This window comes from Choristoneura fumiferana, chromosome 14, assembly GCF_025370935.1.
Source record: "Choristoneura fumiferana chromosome 14, NRCan_CFum_1, whole genome shotgun sequence".
NCBI lineage: Eukaryota > Metazoa > Arthropoda > Insecta > Lepidoptera > Tortricidae > Choristoneura > Choristoneura fumiferana.
Window position 1 is genome coordinate 13,969,282 of NC_133485.1, and position 18,803 is coordinate 13,988,084.

An 18,803-nucleotide genomic window follows, 5' to 3' on the forward strand; every position below is an offset into this window, starting at 1 on the left:
CGAAACTTACACTAAGGATACAGAGCTGAATACGATAGCTGGATTGGGCACCTAAGAAATTAGTAATCTTATTGGTGGTTTGCCTCGCACACTGCAAGCACTTCTAGCTACCCTACCCTGTCCGGCTGGAACGACTAATAAGTAGGTAACAGCTTCAAAGCTTTGCTATTGATTTAATTAGATAGATTACTGATGAAAATAATAGTTTAGTCGGTCAGATAGATTATCATTCATCAGAAAATATTAAAAAAGTACTTTTTCTTTTGTCAAATAAACAAAAAAAAAAAAGATGAAGCGAGTCCAAGTTCGGGAATGGGGATCCGTGTCGGCACTCCTTAGTAAAAAGTATACGTGTGTAGGTGTGACGTCACACGAGAGTTTGACCTGCTAATGTCCACAATTTTTGTTTCATTGACAAAGAAAAAACTACCGATATTTATTGAAAATTGAAGTGATGAGTTTACAAGAAATAATATCGGTTAAGTTAACCGTTTCTGCGTAACTTCAACGTCTAAATAATTGCTATTTAGTTAGTAAACAAGTTTGTTTTAGTCACTACTTACGAGTCACTACAAAGGCTCATGTGTTCGATCCATTCCAATTGATTCGATGATGTAAACTTTTAATGAAATTACGCTAATGTGGAAACTTAGCCAAGTTTCCTTTGAAAGAAGTTTTGATCTCAAACGAGAGCCTTTCTGCAAGTCCTAAAGACTATGTTAAGCGGAATTCTTTAGTTCTTTGCTCTTTACTTTTTTAACATGTACCTTTCCTGAACTCAGTAAATTAACTTAGTAAAATATCCAGTGTAAGACTTACGGAAACTCCGTTAACATTGCTTTTTAGGTAACTTAGCCCTTCTTTTTTAACCCCCGACGCAAAAAGAGGGGTGTTATAAGTTTGACCGCTATGTGTGTCTGTCGGTGGCACCGTAGCTCTTAAACGGGTGAACCGATTTATTTTGAATGCGGTTTTCTTTATTTAAAAATCAAGTTTTTTAGCGATGGTTCCTAGACATGTTAATCAAAATCGGTTTGGCCGTTTTTGAGATGTTGAACTTTGAAGTGATTAAGTCGGGGGCTTTCCAACTTTTTGTTGGTTATGTTAGGTTAGGTTATATTCAACGTAAATAAATCAAGATATTATTTTTTGTATGAAAATGGCACATAAATCACCAATAAGGTACCTTTAGCATTTTATGCTTAGGTATTTAATACATGTAGGTACGAGTATAAAAGCCTAATTTTATTACAGAATAGCATTAGTTAGTTTAATTTCGTAATCAGATCAGATATAAATAAATTAGCATATTATTAACAAAGGAGTACCTAATAGTTAGTGTCGTATTTCAAAAACTTGTTTCTAGTTCCATAAACATGATAATCCTCGCTGTTCGTCCGTATTCCTGAAATTAGTTGCTATTTATGTAGTCATTAGTGAGGTGTCGCAACACGGTCCGAAATAGACAGGATCACTGAAATGCAGACAAACGGAAGCACGCTATGCTTGCTTGCCATTATTTGACGTTAGCTGAGTTTCTCTTTTTATTGGCTTTCCATGGAATCGAAAGCATGTAGCAATCTCAAGTGATGATAATAGATAAGTAGTAGATATATTGTTTTAACCCATCACCAAGTAGGTAGGTAATAACAAATAACAGTCCCAATCCTAGTAATGTTTGTTACTTAGATGAAATTTGGTATGATAAATAGATTAATGGACGTCTGGAATAACACATAGACTACCTTTATCCCGATATATTCCCTCGGGATAAGGACAAAATCTCGAAATCTGAACAGCTGGTTCTAGAGTCATGAAATTTGGCATGGTTATTTTAATGCAACATCTATAAAGACCACGATGTGATTCTTGGGAATTCCCACGGGAATTTGGTAAAATTGCGGAAGTTTAATTCCACTGCTGGAGCTCGTAGCAGAGTGCCATGCAAGTACAATCAACAAAAAATATAGTCAGCAAAAAAAAACTTGTTCTGAATATTTAAGTTTTAACAGAAACTTATTCTCTGCATAAAATGTTCATCAATTTTAGGCCCCAAACAACAAGCAGGTAGGCAGGTTATTCTGCTCAACGAAGTAGGTACCTGATATGCATATTTAGCTTAGGAACTACGTAACATGTTCCACCAATCAACGCAGGAGCCCTCGTCACAATGTTTGATCTAACCACTGCCTGATTTGCTTAACCTCGCTCAACCAACCAGGGATAATCTATTTGCCACGGTTAGTTGACGTACAGTTGCTGTGGCTTGTTCAGAACACACAATTACAATGTTTCATGAATTTATTTATTATTAAAGGCATATAAACAAATAAGTGTGAAGTAACAGAAGCTTAAAGATTATTTATTAATAAGGCACCCAGCTTACATTTGCAAGAGGAATCCTGCTATCGCATTGTAGAGGACCTACATTGCGGCGCTCGCTTGACCACTTTAACCGTGTTCGTTTTAAATCCTCGCAATGTAATGGAACTTGTTTCAGATCTAGCCTGGGGTTACAAAAAATTGATAATTCTTCATTATTTTCTAATTTTTTGTCTTTGTGAAAGACATGGGTACATATCAAAACAGGCTTACAACTTTTTATGAATAAGAGGCAATAAATAGCGACTCGGGGTACTTTGACACATTGGAGGGTTACTTTACTTTGGCCTATTATGAAAACTGCATAAAAACGTAAAATAAACATAAAATAAAACGTACAATAAAAACCTATACCCCTATAACCCTAGTGCAGGCAAACGTGTTACATAGATTTTTGTAAAACATTCTATCTATTGTTATTTTGTACTGCAAATTATTGAATAAATTACATATTATTATTATTAAAACATAAAATCGTGATCGATCAATTAACACCAACCACAGGGCAAAGAGCCATATTCTCAAAGCAATAATAAAACCAAGGAACGAGTTAATAATCCCAAGGGTCAAAGTTACCCTTGAGGGCCAAAGTACCCCGACCTTACGGTAATAATTTTGAGACCAACTCAAAAGCGAAATCAGCTTGATAAATCCTTGTATCTTTTCGGTCATGCAATGAAAACAGAACACAAACTATTTATTACAGAGAACAAAATGAGAATTTATAAATTCATGCTATATAGAGCCAAGTTAAGTCAGCGTAATGGGTTTCTATAAATTACGGTTAAGACCAACGTAAATCTTGGAACTTACTCGTAGCAGGGTTGATGAGTAAATAGAAATCTTAATATTCTCAGTCATGTCATATTTCGAATTTACACGCCAGTAAAATTTGAAGACTGAGCCTAGACAGCATGAATATGCTCGCAGAAAGGAAATTTTGTTGTTTTGGTGACTCGAAATCTTGACCAATTATATGGCAGTGTTTATTTATAGAGATAGTAGCAGCTTTTATGTTATGTTTTTAGTCCCAATAGGTAAACTCAGAGATGCTTGATCATTTTGTTCGTTTGGTAAATGACGAACTTATGATATTTAAAAAAAAAACGAAAAGTTTCTTATTTGGCTCAGGTGTAAAGTTTGCATTTTGGCGGATATTTATGTTTCCGCTTTTTGCCATCGATATGAAATTTTATATTTAACAAACACACGATAGTATGTACCTATGACCTCAAATGAACACTCAATAATAAATTTGGTTCAATTATATTTAGTTCAAGTTCTTATGTATCAGACCTTTGATAACAGATGCCATATCGAACCAGTGGGTCAGCGGACAGATGGTCCTGGCTCGTATTGGGCAAGTACCATGCTTGCGCAAACGCATCGCTGTGTGCGGAGAGGAATAACGCAATACGCTTACAAATTGAAATGATGAAAATTAATTTAGGAAGTATTTATTGGAATTTAAGTCCAGTTCAAAGAACAAAGAACACTTCAGATCAAAGGAGTGGGCCTTCTGTACTTGTGCTATTATTTATTCTGTGCTCGGGGCATAAATACAACTTTTAACGCCTGATCTTCGGCTTTAATCCCCAGGCGTGACATTCAACTGGAGATAGACTTATCTCACAGAACAATTTTTATTGTTCTGTGATTTATCTATTGTAGCCCTTCTTTCACACACACTGGCAGTTTTTGTTGAGCAAACTAAGTTTCACATAGTAATTACAATTTAAGCTAATTTCAGGGTCTTTAAAATCAAAATTAACTTTATCTTGATCAAGCTAAGAATTTGTAGCGTAACTATTAACATTTACGTAGGTTGTGCTGAATGATAGATTTAAATCCTTCTATCTAAACAAGTTCATTAACCCGACTAGTCCCCAGAATCTAATGAAATAACATCTGGATAGACAGTTTTTAGTGATCATAAGAAACAAATTTAATCCTTGATTGTTTTACCAAATGAAAGCAGACGAGATTAAGAAACTAATGACGTTAGCAGATGTTGTAAACTGTTTTAACGAGATGGCTGCATTTAGTGTTAGAGGTAAAGTGTTTTTGGTACTAGTTTTTGCCTGTGACTTTGCATATAACTTAACATGCAGAATATTTTTTATCAATTTTTTTTAAAGACTAGTCTAGGTACTTATAGAAAATAACAAAAAATAAAGCTGATGATCAAACCCAGCACCTCGTTACACATGATGCGAGCTAACGTAACCAGTGTACACCATCCCGAGTGATTAACAATGGTTGGAGGAAAAAGCAGGAAGAACAAGAAAAAAAAACGGCCAAATGCGAGTCGGACTCGCGCACCGAGGGTTCCGTAAATTTATGAACAAACGTTACGAATACAAACGTACAATACGAATGCAAACGTTTGTTCATAAATTTACGGGACCCTCGGTGCGCGAGTCCAACTCGCATACACATGTACACATGTACGAAATTAAATTTTGTTTGAATATACATAAAAATTGCTAGCAAAATTACCCAGAATGAAAAAATAATTAATTGAATGCAAATTATACTTTGTTATTTTCGATTTACATCTGCACCATAAAACTTCAACATAAAGGAATTATTCCTCTAAATTAACAAGAAAAGTGTGTCATGCAAAACCTGTATTTCATACATTATTGCACTATGACATCATTGAACCATTGCGGTCGGCGGCGCCCACGCATCGAATTTACAATGACTAAGGGCTTATTTAGGTAGGACATTATGATCAAAATGGTCCTTGTTTTGATTTATTATTCGTAGATATATGTTGAATTTCATTCCGAACTTCAAACCATAATATTATTGTTGTCTATAATATTAGTAAAAAAAGTTTTTGGTTACAATTTTAATACAAGCTCTTTTGCTGATTGTACTTTTTGTTGACTTTATTGTCACCCATACTTGTAGAGTTCCGTCCTGCGGAGACGACCCTGGCCGGACTACCAGGATGTCACTACCAGATTGTTGTATTTACATGAGTTTGTCAAATTTCAAGTCATTGCGACTACTGGAATCGAATTTAACTTGCAAGAAATGACTACAGACAGCAGACAACGGGACATGTGAAACTAAATAAAAGCTTGTAATAAATATAGACGTACTGTCACCAGCACCAATACCTGACACATCAAAGCGTGCATAAATATCTGATACGGCTCTACTTCTAGGGCCAATAGGACGTGTCGGATATTTTTGCACGCTCCTCTGTCGCAAATATTAATGCAAGTGACTGTACAACATTTCTTACGCCTTTTCAATGCAATTTAGAACGTAAGAGTTATGACTATGAGAGTTGCCATAGATGGCACAACACGCTACTGGCATTTTGAGATACTGTTCAATCGGTAATTTATTAAAAAGAAAACACATATTAAGAAAAAATAACCATAAGTAAAACTGAACTACCTAACTTAAAAACTTAATACTTACTAAATTAAATCTAAAAAAAGGTCCCTGTGGCATGGTGCCCAAGAGGCTGGCAGCATTCCCTCGTATGGCATTTTTAATTATTTTTTATTCCCAAATAATTTCATAGCATAACAGTTAAAAACTAGAGCACTATGATCTATGAATTATGCAAGCGATCAAAATATTCCTCATTGATGCGTATAGGTAGGAGATGCTGGTTCAAAACTTGTGTAATGTAGTGTTTGTCATAACTCCTTTTTAACCCCCGACGCAAAAAGAGGGGTGTTATAAGTTTTGACGCTATGTGTGTCTGTGTGTTTGTCTGTCTGTGGCACCGTAACTCTTAAACGGGTGGACCGATTTGAATGCGGGTTTTTATTTGAAAGCAGGTTTTCTAGCGATGGTTCTTAGACATGTTTTATCAAAATCGGTTCAGCCATTTTTGAGGAATTGAACTTTGAAGTGACAAAGTTGGGGGTTTATCAACTGTTTGTTGGTTAGGTTATTATCTGTATCCATTACTTATTCAGAATTGTTATAAAACAAGTCTGACCTAACCTACAGGATATAATATTTAAAATTTTCTTTTAACTATCGGTTGAGTACTTTTTTCGTGAAAAAGAAAAATAAACAAACATACCCACTCGCATTTATAATATTAGTAAGGATTGCACTTCGCTGCATCGCTTCGCCTAACGTATAATTAGTATACGATCACTTATATTAGCACGTATCGTATGTACATACAAGACCCCATTGTGTTTTATATAATTGCTAATTGAGCTATGAGATATGCTGGAATAGTAATAAAACATTTGGAACTAAGTATAGTGAAGAACAAGGAGATTCTTTCGTATTCCGTAGAACCATAGTTATAACATCTCTGCCATACATTTTTCAGTAAAGGACATCGTAACAAACATTTGAATTATGTAAGCATATGTCAAATCCTCAATCCAAACTGAGCCCCCGTCTTATTATTCCAAGAGGAGGCATATGCTCAGATTGGTCAGCGGTGGGACTAGTGGTCGAGATGGAGAATATATATGTTCTCTATTCATTAGGTATCTTACATTAAAATCCATACAATCCATACTATCCATACTATCCATACTAATATTATAAATGCGAAAGTAACTCTGTCTGTCTGTCTGTCTGTCTGTCTGTTACGCTTTCACGCAAAAACCGCTGAACCGATTTGGATGAAATTTGGTACAGAGATAGAATAGACCATGGGAAAGAACATAGGCTATCTTTTATCGCGAAAAAAGGCTTTAAGGGGTTGAAATAGGGGGTGAAAGTTTATATGGTGGAAGTTCGTCGCTGTCGGAAATAAAACCATGAAACTTGGATTTAGGCACTTAATAGGAAATAAGTCGTAGGTGTTTTAGCTTTTTGAAAATTCGACCTGTGAGGGGATGAAATAGGGGATGAAAGCTCATATGGAAGGTCGTCATTATCGAAGATAAATCGATGTTTCTTTATGAAACTTGGTATTTGGGCACGTGTTAAGAGATAATAAATGTTCGAGCGTTTCTTAAATTCTTCCTGTTTGGGGTGAAATAGGGATGAAAGTTTATATATGTAAGATCGTCATTTTCGAAGATAAATCGATGGTTCTTTATGAAACTTGGCATTTGGCACGTGATAAGAGATAAATAGATATATTTTCGCGCATTTTTTAAAATTCTTCCTGTGTGGGGGTGAAATAGGGGGTGAAAGTTTATATGAAGGTCGACATTGTAGAAGATAAATCGATGGTTCTTTATGAAACTTGGCATTTGGGCACTTTGAAAAATAAATAGATATTTGTTCAAGGGTTTTTGAAAATTTTACCTGCGAGGGGATGAAATAGGATGAAAAATTATATGGAACGTCGTCATTATCACAGATAAATCGATGAATCTTTGTGTTTAGGTATTCGATAAGAACAAAAAACCGGTTAAAATCGACTCGAACTCGCGCATCAAGGGTTCCGTGCATAGGTATTTATGAATATCAAGTGTTAGCAGAGCCAAGCTCATAAGCAAAATGTACGCAATGTGGGGTCATTTTACATGGCTTATTAACATAGACAGTCAGACATGAAAAATTATGATTTTCAGATTCTTCTTACTTATTTTGCTATAAATGGAATAAAATTTGCTAAGAGCTGCCTTTATACATAATTTCAAGTTTCTAGGACAGCCGGAAGTACCCTATAACTTTTTTTGAGTTTAGGGTTTTAATTTCAACTCGATAAATACTCCGCACGTTTACGGGATAAAGGGTCTTTACAGACAGACGGACGGACGGACAGCAAAGTCATCCTATAAGAGTTCCATTTTTTTTCTTTTGAGGTAGGTACGGAACCCTAAAAAACATTTGTTCCGGCTCTTTTCAAATTTCGACATTTTTCATACCTACCTACTTGAAAATATGGGGATGAAAGTTCGTAAGGAATTCCAAACAAATTTACTATAAGTATATTTATCGGAAAATGTGTAGCAATGCTTGGTAAGAATGCCGTCTTAGTTATAATCCTACCCTCCTAACTTACAATAAAGGACGTAAGATGTCAAGAGCTCACTATGAAGAATTAGTCCTTTTGTGTTGGCAGGGTAGAATACTTATGTTTTACCAAAGAATGGAAGAACAAAAAAATTAGTTTAGATATAAAGCAATGTATTAAAATAGGTTATTTTCAGTAAACCGTAGAAGTTTCTATGTGCTATTATTGGCAGAATAGGTACCATAAATAAATTAAATACTTTCCAAAGTTACTATTCCACGCGGACGAAGTCGCGGGCAAAAGCTAGTACAATATAAATATATGATTGTCTTTTGCAACCTCATCCAAGAGTATCTAACCTAAAATAGTACACCGTAAAACTGTAGTAACTTTAAGATGCGCCTCTAAAATAAAAATAAAATACTTTATTTAGAAAAAATACACGGTTCATTTACACTACTACATGTCACTTTATTTTATACTACCAGCGTTTTCGGAAAGACCATTATTGCCAAGATGAATGAGACCTCATGGCAAAATTAAAACAGTAATGTGTTACCTAACTACTCTATTCCTAAATTCGTAAGAAAAGTTTTCATTTATGTAGATTGGCTATAAGAAAATGACAGAAAAGATAACAATTGAAAAGTAAAGTTTTCTAATATGAGATTTATCCAGTTATAATAGTTAAGTTATAAGCCATCCATTGCAGCTAGGTACTCAATTTCAATCAAGATGTCGATTCGAACTTCACTTCAGTTAAAAAGTTATGCTCTACTTGCAATATGGATTTATTTTCAAGTTAAGTTCTGACACGCCCTACCGGCTCTAAATAGAGTCGCACCAGATATTTATGAACGTTTTGCTTTGTTGTATCATCTATTGGTGCTGGTGACTATACCAAAAGTGCCGTTCTTATTCATTGTTTCAAGTAAGTAGCCGAATTTAATCCGCGTGGTATTTTTGTGGCAATACCATCTTCTAATGGTATTTCCGCGGGTGTGATTTAAAAAAGAAAATTAAGGACTCGTAACGTCAAGATTTACACTCATTAAATGAGGCTTTATCCATTCAAGTTAGCTTCATTCATGGGTATCCCTTTGGTTTTCCGGAGCTGAGAGATTAGCTTTTAGCTGAACGTTGATTAGTATGTGTGTGGTTGCGTATACCGGGTTGTGTAGACGTTGGACGGATGTTCGAAGTCCCAGGATATCGAGTATCGGTAACAGGTGCAATTGAAGCCCTTTTACCGGATAAATGCTACGTGTGGTCTCGAATGTAGCCAATTTGGTGCCCTCATCGATCTCATCCTAAATTCACTTCACTTGGCGTTGCGTGTTTGTAGATGTAGTTCAAAGCCCTATAGATATTTTAGGGTAGGTATTTGAGAAAACGTAAAAATCTGTACAGTTTCTTTATGATGTTTAGATAAATAAAAAGACACTTCCCCTAACTGGTCTAGTTAATGGAGCTTGATAAGAGCTTAACCGATATTAAAAAAAATAAACACTAGTATTGCGACTTTTTTAAACTTTAAATTCACTCTTAGTACAAATAAAATGTACTGGAAACTTTAATCAACTCTATAATGATATTCAAATGACTGTTTATTAGCCTGATGTAAGGCATGTTGCTTTATTTGGTGAGGTTAGCCCACGCGTCACGCGTTTTTTTCATACTTATTCTTTCGACGCTTTATATGGCCTTGAGCCTTGAGCACCTTATGGCCGATTGTGATATCCGACGGTATTATGGCGGAAGAATATGTGAATCAACGAAATTATTTTGTTTCCGGTATACAAATTGTTTTCAAATTGTATGTATGTAAACTATCTATTGAACAAAAGAAAAGAAACAAAAATACAATTGGTAGAATTGATTGATTGATTGATTGGATTGGTTGATTGATCCAGAATATTTTAGCAGATGGTTCGAAAGGGTGACTGACTGGGGCGTGAAGTGAGGGTAGGCAGTGGTAACGCTGCCTACTCTGCTGCTAGGTGTGGCGTGAAGTGTGGAGGTGCTTCTTGGGTTGTCTATCCTCATCATCATCATGTCAGCCGAAACACGTCCACTGCTGGACATATGCCTCCCCCAAGGCTCTCCACTCAGATCGGTCCCGTACTTTTCGCATTCATCACGATCCCCCGATCTTAACCAGGTCGTTGCTCATCTCCCGGTTCGCGGACGCCATTCGAGAACCTTCTGACCCCATCGGTCATTAGTCCCGCGAGCAATGTGCCCCGCCGATTGCCACTTCAGCAGGGCTACTACGAAACTCGAAACTCGAAGTTCGTATCGTACCGTCCCTCTAGCTCTCGTATTAAATAGTATAAGTGTCACAGGGACCGCACGACACGAACTTCGAGTTTCATAGTAGCCCTGCAGACACTTCAGTTTCGCAGTTCTTCGGGCTATGTCGGTACCCTTAGTTCTACTGCGGATATGATCATTTCTGATTCTATCTCGCGGAGAAACCCCGAGCATAGCCCTCTCCATAGCCCTCTGAGTGACTTTGAGCTTCCTCATGAGGCCCATCGTTACCCCCACGTTGAGACGTCCGTCTACCCTCAAGCACGCCAATTATTCGGGATCATTAAATTGTGGTTAGCAAACGTTTTTAAAACATTAATCGGTGTTCAAAGTGTACCGCGTCAAAGGCATGACTATAAATCCAAAATTGTCATAAAAATCTTTTTCAAACTGATCCAATAATTTTCAAAAATATTACGAAAGAATCTGAAGACATCCTGTAGAATCACACAATAGGTAGCCTATGCAAGTGTATATAAAATCGTATACGAATACAGGACTAGGATGAAAACAATCTTTTAACTCTTAAATCCCGTAACATTTAATTAACAGTGCGCAGATGTCGGGGCTACACCAACCGCACAGTCACAACTCCCATGGGGCCGTTACGTTAAGTTACAAATCGTTAATTTCCTGTTTAGCTTAAGTGTCATCATTTATAGGGGTTTACTAGCGTAAACTGCTTCAACTTTGCCCTCTGGCCCCAACATTGCCTGATTCGATTTAGAGTCGATAACTTAGAACTTAGAACCCTTTATTAGGTTTTAAAACTTTTATCCCCCCGTAATAATAATTCCCGTGTAGATAAAAGTTTAAAACCTATAAGAGTGCTAAGTTATCGATTCTAAATCAACTCGGGCAATGTTGGGGCCAGAGGGCAAAGTTGAAGCAGTTTACAGATTACGGATTACGGTTTACGGATTATGGGATAAATAGTTTGGAAGTTAATAATTTGCTAAATAATTTTCGCCAAAACATTAGTTTACGCTACGCTTCGCTCCGCCTTAGCCTTCTGAACCTAACCTATCCAAGTCGCTTCTGCCTAGTCTCGTCTTGCTCGCTCGCTTCCCTCGCTAACCGCCACATAATTTAACATTTATTAATTTTATTATATATCATGACTGATATACCTACCTTATGTATAAAAATTGGCCAAATGTCATTTGACTATTTGTTATTTGCCTTAGCCAATCATTTGCTACATAATTGTTGGCACATAAAAGTGTTAAAGTAAAATTTTGCAATATAAAAATGTTGCGAAATAAGAAAAATGCGAAGCAAAGTTATGCCAAGGATTGGTTTGCCAAATGAAACTTCGGCGAAAGGTTGGTTGCTAAGTGAAATTTGGCGAAACATATTTCGCCGAAAAGGCAGTACACCATTTATAGGTAATCATCACACGAGTTGGAAATAAAATAAAATTTATTATGCTCCAGCTGTTGCCCACGACTTTTTATTGCTATTAATTATGCAACACCATACTTGCTAATGCTTTACTCATTTCGGGTGGTTGATACATAGCTGTGATTTGTAAAATTCTTAATAAAATTAAATTACTTATTTATATAAATAATTATTTTACTCACCCGCGACTTTAAGAACCCCAAAATCTAAGGTAGCGTGTGACCAAAGTAATTGTTTATAATTGTTCATTGAAGGACCATCGCGAAGTAACGGCTGATTAAATTTCATAACAAAAGTTTATAGATGAAAACGTTATGGTTGGTACGCCCCCGGTCAATGGCGTAACGGTGCGATGTAAAAACTCGGCCCTCCTTCTAAGGCCTTCCTGCTCCGGCGATCCCGGCCGTGTGGCCGTCATTATATCTTAGTATACTGACAATAAAAATGTGTGAATGAAAAGGTTCCTGAACTTAACTGTAGGGATAGACAGCATCAACAGTACTTTATCGCACTAACCCAGTTTTTAATCTTAAATGTGTTACCGGAGTATGTGTCAAAATACATAAAGTTTAAAAAGAATAATAGACAAATTAAATAGTGGTCATAGCGGTCATTTAATATATTGCAATTTTCTCAGAAAATATCTTTACAAGATTGTGTTGATCGTAAAAATTGTACCATTATGTATTACGTTCTTTCTAAACTTTATTTATTTTGACACCTTCCCGGTATTACGTACAGGGTTGTACTCTTAGTTGTACCTAGTAGGTACGATAAAGTCGTCATCATAAACATCGGAGCTGTCCTAGGTGGTCAAAATATCTAAACATTCTTAAAAGATTTACAACACGGTCGTTTTATGATATTTTCGAGCATCTAGAATACTCCTATGTTTATTTATGGTTACGTCTGCTTTACGAGTGGCAAAGGCCCTAATACAAGAATCACAAGATTACACTATTAAAGTGCGGAACACTTTGCCCTGAAGTGTATGTCAAATTGATATTTATATATTCGTATATCTCAGTAAGTCAGTACACACATTTTTATACACGTTGCTGTTACCTAACAGTCTACAGTCAAGGAATTTAATTCATGGACCACCATGGAACCTTTTCAAAGGAAAAGTCTAGACTTTCCTAGTTAATTAATGCGATGTCACTATGACGTTTACTGTGAAAGGGTTCCATGGGGAAAATGAATTAAACTCCTTGACCGTACCTACGCGCTCCTTTACACCAATACGTCAGGCAGGGAGGTGTTTTCCATTTAAGCTTGGCTCTAAGTAATTTTACGCTATGAGCAACGCAAATCCATCGCAAAATCGTGTAGTAGAGTTAGTGTTATATCGGTTTAAAAAACTACGCACTTTATAACATGTACATTTATGATGTACCTTGTAAACTACATACTTCGCCCCATTTGCTTGACAAGTGTTAGTTTTATTGCTTCTCCATCTACGAAGCCCTCCTACTTATCGGCAATCCCACATAAATCATAAAATAATATATTACACATGTATCAGCTGAACTTAACAAGCTGCGAACTAATTTGCCAAGAGCATTATCGTCGCGGTTCATTGGGTTCAATTCTCTTATCTTTGGGTATGTATTAAGAATACAATGCTACCTACTTATCGTTGAAAGCAATCGGTCGATATGGAATGATCACTTATTACAAATACCTACACATGGCGTTGTTATATTTTTTTTAAACCATAATAACAACCCAGGCAGTGGCAGTGGGCGGGGCACATTGCTCGCAGGACGGATGGCCGATGGGGCCAGAAGGTTCTCGAATGGTGTCCGCGGACCGGGAGACGAGCTGTCGGTAGGCCTCCAACAAGATGGAGCGACGACTTGGTTAAGATCGCGGGATCGCGGTGGATGCGGAAAGCACAAGACCGGTCTGAGTGGAGAGCCTTGGGGGAGGCCTATGTCCAGCAAAGGACGTCTTTCGGCTGACATGATGAACAACCCAGGAAGAACAACCTAAGAAGAAGAAGATGGAGTGGCAATAATATAGGTTCTGATGCGGAGTGATACCTTAACGATTGGCAATACTCTTAGGAGTGAATGATTAGTGAAATAATCCAAAGTAAATTGGTAGCTTTAATAAGTAATGATATAAATATAGATTTTAATTTTTGTCTTCTTGTTACTCAAATAATTGTTCGTACAAACTTATAAAAAATATCTAAATAGCAAACAAGAATCACGCGTGCGCTTTTCAATAATAATCTGTTTTATTTTAGGAATATTTATGAACTATTTGCCACTTAGGCAAAATATCACATGATTGATTCTCTTAAGTCGCTACACTCTTATTGAAAATCGAAGTTCGTGTCGTTCGATCTCTCCGGTGGCGTAGCTATGTATATACTGGAGGGCTAGACGGGGCAGTGCCCCGGGGCCCCCAAGCTCAGGGGGGCCCTCGGACTCTGACTTACAAACTATAAATGACAAATCTGCAGTACATCGAATTCGGAACACGGCGAATACGGAAAAAAACTATTTTAAATAGTTTAGTTGGGGCCCTAGTTTATTTTTCGGTTATCTAGGTACGCCACTGGATCCCTCTGACACTTATACTAATTAATACGAGAGAACTTCGAAGTAGGCCCTCTGTACCTAGTTAGTTGACGATTTTCTTGGAAAAAAGTGTATGGTTTCTCTATGCTTTCCATGTCGCAGTGCTGAAATCCAGAGTTCGTAGTTGACGAATTTGGCAATTGAGAAAACTGCTGCCCTATCTCACATAGGCCCCTTAGTCGCCTTTTACGATACTCACGGGAAGAGATGGTCCATCCTATTGGTTACAGATCTGATAATATCTTTCGACAAGTTATCACTTCATTTTAAATTGTGGTCATATGGAAGAGCAGTAACTCGACGTCAAATTCATTCAGCAACGTAGCTTTTAGCTCGAGATGCTCTTTTATTTTTTATTGGAATGGAGGGGGAAGAGGGGAACCTAGCTAACAAATTGACTTGACATTTTTTATAAGGAGTGAAAGTTTATTCTTTTGAAAATATTGATAGAATTTTACCTCGATCTTCATGATTATAAGCAATAATGAGGATTTGTTTTACGACTTCCGAATTAGTTGGGTTTGTCGGATAATGAAAATTAAGAGTGATTAGTATATTTAAAAGGATAGTTTCGTAAATTAAATATTAATTCAATCGGCAGCTAAAAATATGTAACCATATTTTACGAACGACAGTATAATATTTGTTACAAAGTATATGAGCGCCATTTTCGTTACTAAGTAATAAAACCGTTGTAGATATTGATACTCACTACAAAGATTGTTTACAAATTTAACGATTGTACTGAGTGCCTATTCCCGATTTAGTTAGGTCAGTGACCAGAGGCTAGCAGTTTAATTGCGATTTAACTACAACAAAATTACAACCGACAGTAAATATTTATAAGTAATATAGTAGAGTACAAGCAAATGAATTGAAAATCTGCGTTTATTTGAAAACTGCGTTTTGTGAAAGCGACGTTTTGATTAAAAAGAAAGTAGTGATCATGCAGTGCTATATTGCGTGCTAATTTGTTTTATAAGGAAAACTGACAGATTTTTTAATAAAACGTATAAATAAAAGTGTATACATACCTTTACTAATTATGTATTTTCAAAGTTTGTGGTTATAACAAAAATAAACGCGGTAGATAGTTTATTCATAAGACTACTTATTTTAACATGCAAAAATACAGGTAGTTTCATTTCCATCCTGTACGATCGGTACCCCGACTTACGACGACTTTTTCATACAAGTTGCATAGAAAAGTATATATTACTGCAGGCTACTTAATTTGTTTACCAAAATAAAACACGAGCAGAAAGTAAGACGGGCTCTGACTCAGTGAACTCGTTTTATGAGTCAGCCGGTATTGGTACGATTTTGAATCGTATGAGTATTTTAAATTGCAGGGCCGCGATGTTAATTAATTATAAGTGATCGATCGAACGCGGCAATGTAAAGCAATTAGGCGATTTACCCTTGCTTAACTATAGTATGTTAAACGTCAAACGGCTGCCTTGCCAGGCCACATGTTCAGTCAGTATCTGGCTTTATCAATCCCATAAGGAAGCTTCACTTGTCAAGGTTCGGACGAGTAGACATTTTGTTAAATTGCTTGTTGTCCGCACTACACATTTGGTCATAGGTTGATTCATTTAGGACTGCTTTAGTGCAGTGATTGATTCTTGAATTCAACAGATGGTAAATCTTGCGACAGTACTGTCATCACGATCGACGTCCTCATAACATTATGATGGCAAAACAGATTTTCCCACTCCATTTTACTCAAGCCCACCTGCGTCCCGTGCGTTAGCCGGTAGAGCTACCTTCTGATACTACATAATTGTACGTCTCATTTAATGTTCTTAGGACCATGCTATTTCTATATTAATTTATTAAAAGCGTATCCCAGTTTATACCATCAGCCAAATATGTGGTCTATCAATTTTTGAACAAGTTCCTGTTCCTATCAAATAAATATGTCGCTAAAGTCGAACTTTTAAGTTGAATGACACATCTATTGGCATTATTATATGCAAACGATTATCAACTTTAGGATGGTAGACCACATATTTGGCTGATGGTACGTACTAATCTCTGAAAATAGCCAACCAAAATCAAAATTATTTTTTATAAATATTTTAATTTCATTATCAATATGCAGCAACACTAGATACTAATATTTGTAATTGTTCTTGTCATTCAGAAGCCACAAACGACGTGATAGCAGCTGCATTGTCAGCACAGAATGAGGGTGAGGTCGCCATCGTAGTTCGTCCACACGACAAAGGCACGAGGAGGACAGAACTGTTGCACGTCAAGGGCACAGACGATGATTCTGTGTCAGTCTTCTATAATAGAAAGAGCCATAAAGGTAATAATCTTGTACAATGTACAGTACTCTCGAAATGTAAATTGCTCTGTAATTTCTTATTGTTCTGTGATGAATGATGATACCGTTATTATGTGTACAAAGATTGCTCACAGTAATTGTTCCAGTCTCATTCCGTCGGAACCAAGTTTGTACAATAAAGTTTTCTTCTAATTCACAGTATCACTGGAAAGCCTATACAGCGGTCACTTGAAGTCAGTTTCCTGGGGTCTAGGGTCAGACACTAGAGGTACCCTGACTCTTGTCGTTTCATCCAATCGGGTGAAGCTCTACGTTGGTTGCAGACCATTGCATTACCATGCGTTACCAGGCCGCTTTGATTTGCTGACTCTGCTCACAAATCAGAAGTTAAGATTGGTAGGTTTCGAAGTAATGTATTTCTGGTATTCATTTAAAAGATTTCTAAATATTTATTTACAGCATCAAGTATGCTGCTTTTGATTTTTATGTTTTTGATATTAAATATCTATCCATTTCTGGCCAGCAGTTTAAAGTCGAAGTAAAAGTCAGTCAAAATATCTTTATTTAATTTAGGCTATAACAAGCACTTATGAATGTTAAAAAAAATCTACCACCGGAGTTGATATTTATGTTATGATTGCTGCTGACTACCCAGCGCTAATGAAAGGAATGACTATGATATTTTAATAACAACGTTTTGTGGTCTCGTTTTTTTTATACTTATAAGTTATAAGGTTATAAATTCTAACCAAAATTGCCTCTGTCCATTACTTTAAAAATAAGATCAAAGAGAATGGTAATTTAATTTTATCAAATTAATAATCGTTTTTTTTTGCTCTAGTATCACGAAGAAAATGCCCCAGTAGAGATCTACGGCAACGAACGAGCAGCTCTAGATTCTCTAGGCTGTGAAATAGACCAAGAGATCAAAGCTACCCTTGTCAGTGTTGACAAATCTGATATGGTAGACGTCAGGTATGTGGACGAAAGAGGAAAACGGGAAGAAGAAATGCAAGGAGATGACTATAGGGCTAACTCTATCGACTCAAATGGAATTCTTCTGCCTACACCACCTCCAGCGAGAGGGGATATACCGTCTACTGATATTGATTGTGATGGTAAGAAACTATTACTTTGTATTTTTTTTAATGAAGAGGATTTTTCTCATTATTAACCTAAAAAGTGCTTTTTAATATTATTATGACATTAAAGTGTTATTTGGCAATTTAAATTATATTACAGTTTCCAAGGTGTATCTATTGTATTATTATATGCTGGATTACCATATCTTAGTAGGCTTTATTATAAATTAAAAAGGTACAATTGAAGTTACACTAAACTACTATATAAACAATTCCCCCAAATCTTGTCCCTGAGGAAGAGTGCCCATAAGGCTGGCTGCATTTCCACGTTGGATCGTGATTCCAATACGTTGGGCGAGAAATGCACCAGCCCTATGGTCATTGGTAGTTTCGATTTTTTTTTATTCGTCCAAAAAGTTTGTGAGCGTCCGAACTCCATGGACCCAAAGTTTCAACAGCAAAAGCCGCAAATATGTAGTCTTTAGATAGAGAGACCTGTATATTTGCGGCGTTTTGCTGTCTCAGCCTGCGCTGCTGCTCCGCCCGCCTTGGTGGATGAAGAGGCTAAATGGGATGACGCGAGGGTATCCACACAAGTGGCATCCCAAATAAGTGACCGACCCATTTGCCAGGGAATGGGACCCATATGCTTGATAGCAACATCAACCTTTACTAAAATGTACAAGATTAATCCAGTCGATATTTTTTATTTCTAACTAACGAAATTCCTTTCCAGAGAAAGTGTTCCGTCAGCTTGAGATCCTGAGCCAAACGATTGAAAAGCTTCGCCGTGAGATCGCAGAGCAGAAGGTCACCATAGACCA

General features: G+C 36.6%; 1 protein-coding gene across 1 annotated transcript in view; it reads left to right on the forward strand.

Moving 5' to 3' along the window:
- The window catches only part of LOC141434687 (uncharacterized), a gene marked incomplete at its 3' end in the record, with an annotated part of 39,813 nt that extends 21,010 nt beyond the window's left edge, over positions 1-18,803 (forward strand). The window contains 4 exon segments of the mRNA XM_074097120.1: positions 16,751-16,918; positions 17,097-17,293; positions 17,739-18,015; positions 18,716-18,803. Coding sequence (XP_073953221.1) covers positions 16,751-16,918; positions 17,097-17,293; positions 17,739-18,015; positions 18,716-18,803 — 730 coding nt within the window.